General features: G+C 40.6%; 1 protein-coding gene across 1 annotated transcript in view; it reads right to left on the bottom strand.

Annotated features, from left to right (window-relative positions):
- LOC121373037 (cysteine-rich motor neuron 1 protein-like) overlaps positions 1-2,500 on the bottom strand; it is a 62,450-nt gene that overhangs the window by 44,129 nt on the left and 15,821 nt on the right. Inside the window, exon 8 of the mRNA XM_041499480.1 lies at positions 628-735. Within this exon, the coding sequence (XP_041355414.1) occupies positions 628-735 (108 nt within the window). The remainder of the gene's footprint in view (positions 1-627; positions 736-2,500) is intronic.

The raw sequence follows: 2,500 nt of genomic DNA, 5'->3' as shown, positions 1-2,500 counted from the left end.
CTGCTGTTTCTACTACTGCTACTACTACTGTTGCCACTGCCGCTGTTTCTACTACTGCTACTACTACTGTTGCCACTGCCGCTGTTTCTACTACTGCTACTACTACTGTTGCCACTGCCGCTGTTTCTACTACTACTACTACTACTGTTGCCACTGCTGCTGTTTTTACTACTGCTACTACTACTGTTGCCACTGCTGCTGTTTCTACTACTGCTACTAGTAATGTTGCCACTGCTGCTGTTTCTACTACTGCTGTTTCTACTATTGCCACTGCGACTTCTACTGCTACTACTACTGTTGCCACTGCTGCTACATTTACTGCTACTACAACTGTTGCTACTGCTATGTCTACTGTTGCCACTGCTACTTCTACTGCTACTTCTACTGTTGCCACTGCTACTTCTACTGTTGTCACTGCTACTTCTACTGCACTACTTCTACTAGAGCTGCTGCTTTTACTTCTACTGCTACTATTACTGTTTCCACTGCTGCTGCTTCTACTGCTGCTACTTTTACTGCTAGTACAAATGTTGCCACTTCTATTGCTTCTACTGCTACTACTACTTTTATCACAGTAGCTGCTTCTCTGATGCTTCTTCGACTGACAAATGAGTAGAATATACTCACCAGGTGGACAGTCCTGTCTCTGGACGGAGCATTCGTTCATAACGAGTACAGCGGCGCATTCAATGGGTTCAAAAGCAGGAATCGGAGGACACTGCGGGGGTGGACTGCCTGCAAGAACAAGAAGACTGAACTAATGATGGCCAGTATTTAGAATATGAATACAATGGATTATACATACAGAGAGAGAGAGAGAGAGAGAGAGAGAGAGAGAGAGAGAGAGAGAGAGAGAGAGAGAGAGAGAGAGAGAGAGAGAGAGAGAGAGGGGAGGAGAGAGAGAGAGAGGAGAGAGAGAGAGAGAGAGAGAGAGAGAGAGACTGACTGACTGACAGACAGACGGACATACAGACAGACAGAGAGACAGACAGACAGAGGAAGAGGAGGAAGGAATAGAGACAGGAACAGAACCATACACATTTATAATAAGATGACAGGTTTCTGGAATACGAAAACGTCTACCGTCACACAGTGTGACGTTAATACCTCACACTGCGTAATGCTATGCGATTCAGAGCAGTAGGTTCGAGTCTTTCCAATTCACGCTTACGTTTTCAGTTTTCTACCGGTCCAAACGGAGGGGAGAATATGCTTCGTGTCCATCCTTATCAGACGGCGTTTTTTATTGTTGCAATGTCTCAAGATATTGAGCAACAATTTTGTGTATAGCTTTATCATGTACGTTTACAGATCATGTTTGACGTTCAAGGCGATTTACCCACTTTTCCCAGAATTATATGAACCTTGAACTTAAGTGATTCGAAAATTTGTTTTCGGGCTCTTTGTTGTTGTTGTTGTTGTTTTGGGGTTTTGTTTGTTGTTTTTTGGTTGTTGTTGTTTTTTTTTTTTTTTTTTTTGGGGGGGGGGGGTTTGGGGGGGGGAGTTTGTTTTTTTTTTTGGGGGGGGGGGGAGTTGGGTGTGACAATGCGTAGATCACTGGCAAACTATGTATATGTGTATAGCTTGTGTATTTGTGTATCCTCAGAATTATATGAATCTTGAACTTTGGAGATACAAAAATTAGTTTTCCGGCTTTTCTTTTCCCCCAGTGCGTAAATCACTGGCTAAATCTACTGTATAACATGTACTATTTTGTATATAAATGTATTTATTATATGGATAAATGGTCAGAAATGAAATAGCATCGGTAATGATCTCAGCATTAAGCAAATACGGACTGTTATTAAGTCGTCAAATTTTAATGCGTCAATAGATTTACAATTACTGTTATATTGTCAAAAAAACATTAAACGATGCTTATAATAATGAAACATTTTTCTTCTGCTGAAAAAAATCAATAAAATGTAGTAGTATTATCATCATCATCATCAATCATCATTATTAACCCATATCAAACTTGCCACGTGTCTTTGGATTTGATCATTTTTCTGAACTTTAGGGCCAAAACAAATGGTCTTGGAATCATCTCATTATATCCCACGCCCCTACCCCCACCCTGCCCCCGCCCTGCCCCCACCTTCTTAATATCACTGACCTTTCCCAACATTTATCAATGTGTCACGTCTGTTCTCAGTCTAAATTGACGGCATGTCGTTACCTGGAATATGCTTGTCTTCTAGACCGATTTACGACCATATATTATATGTCACGTTGTCCGATGTGTCGTCTGCTATGGACGGCGGAATGTTTTGAGCACCGGTGTATTATTAGTAGGATTGAATCGTTCAGATTGGGTTGATTTTTGTCTAGAATAGTAATGACATGTCTAGAGATGGTATGCTTGAATATTTAATTAAATGACATATAACATCCGTCAGAACAGTGTACTGATGTTCGCTTAATACTTTCCATTTTAATTTATACTGGAAGAAAGAAACAGTAGAACACTTGGTATTTTAGTCCAAATATCACTTACTAC

Source organism: Gigantopelta aegis, chromosome 5 (genome assembly GCF_016097555.1).
Source record: "Gigantopelta aegis isolate Gae_Host chromosome 5, Gae_host_genome, whole genome shotgun sequence".
NCBI classification, from domain to species: Eukaryota; Metazoa; Mollusca; class Gastropoda; order Neomphalida; family Peltospiridae; genus Gigantopelta; species Gigantopelta aegis.
This window is presented reverse-complemented; position numbering and strand designations above follow the sequence as displayed.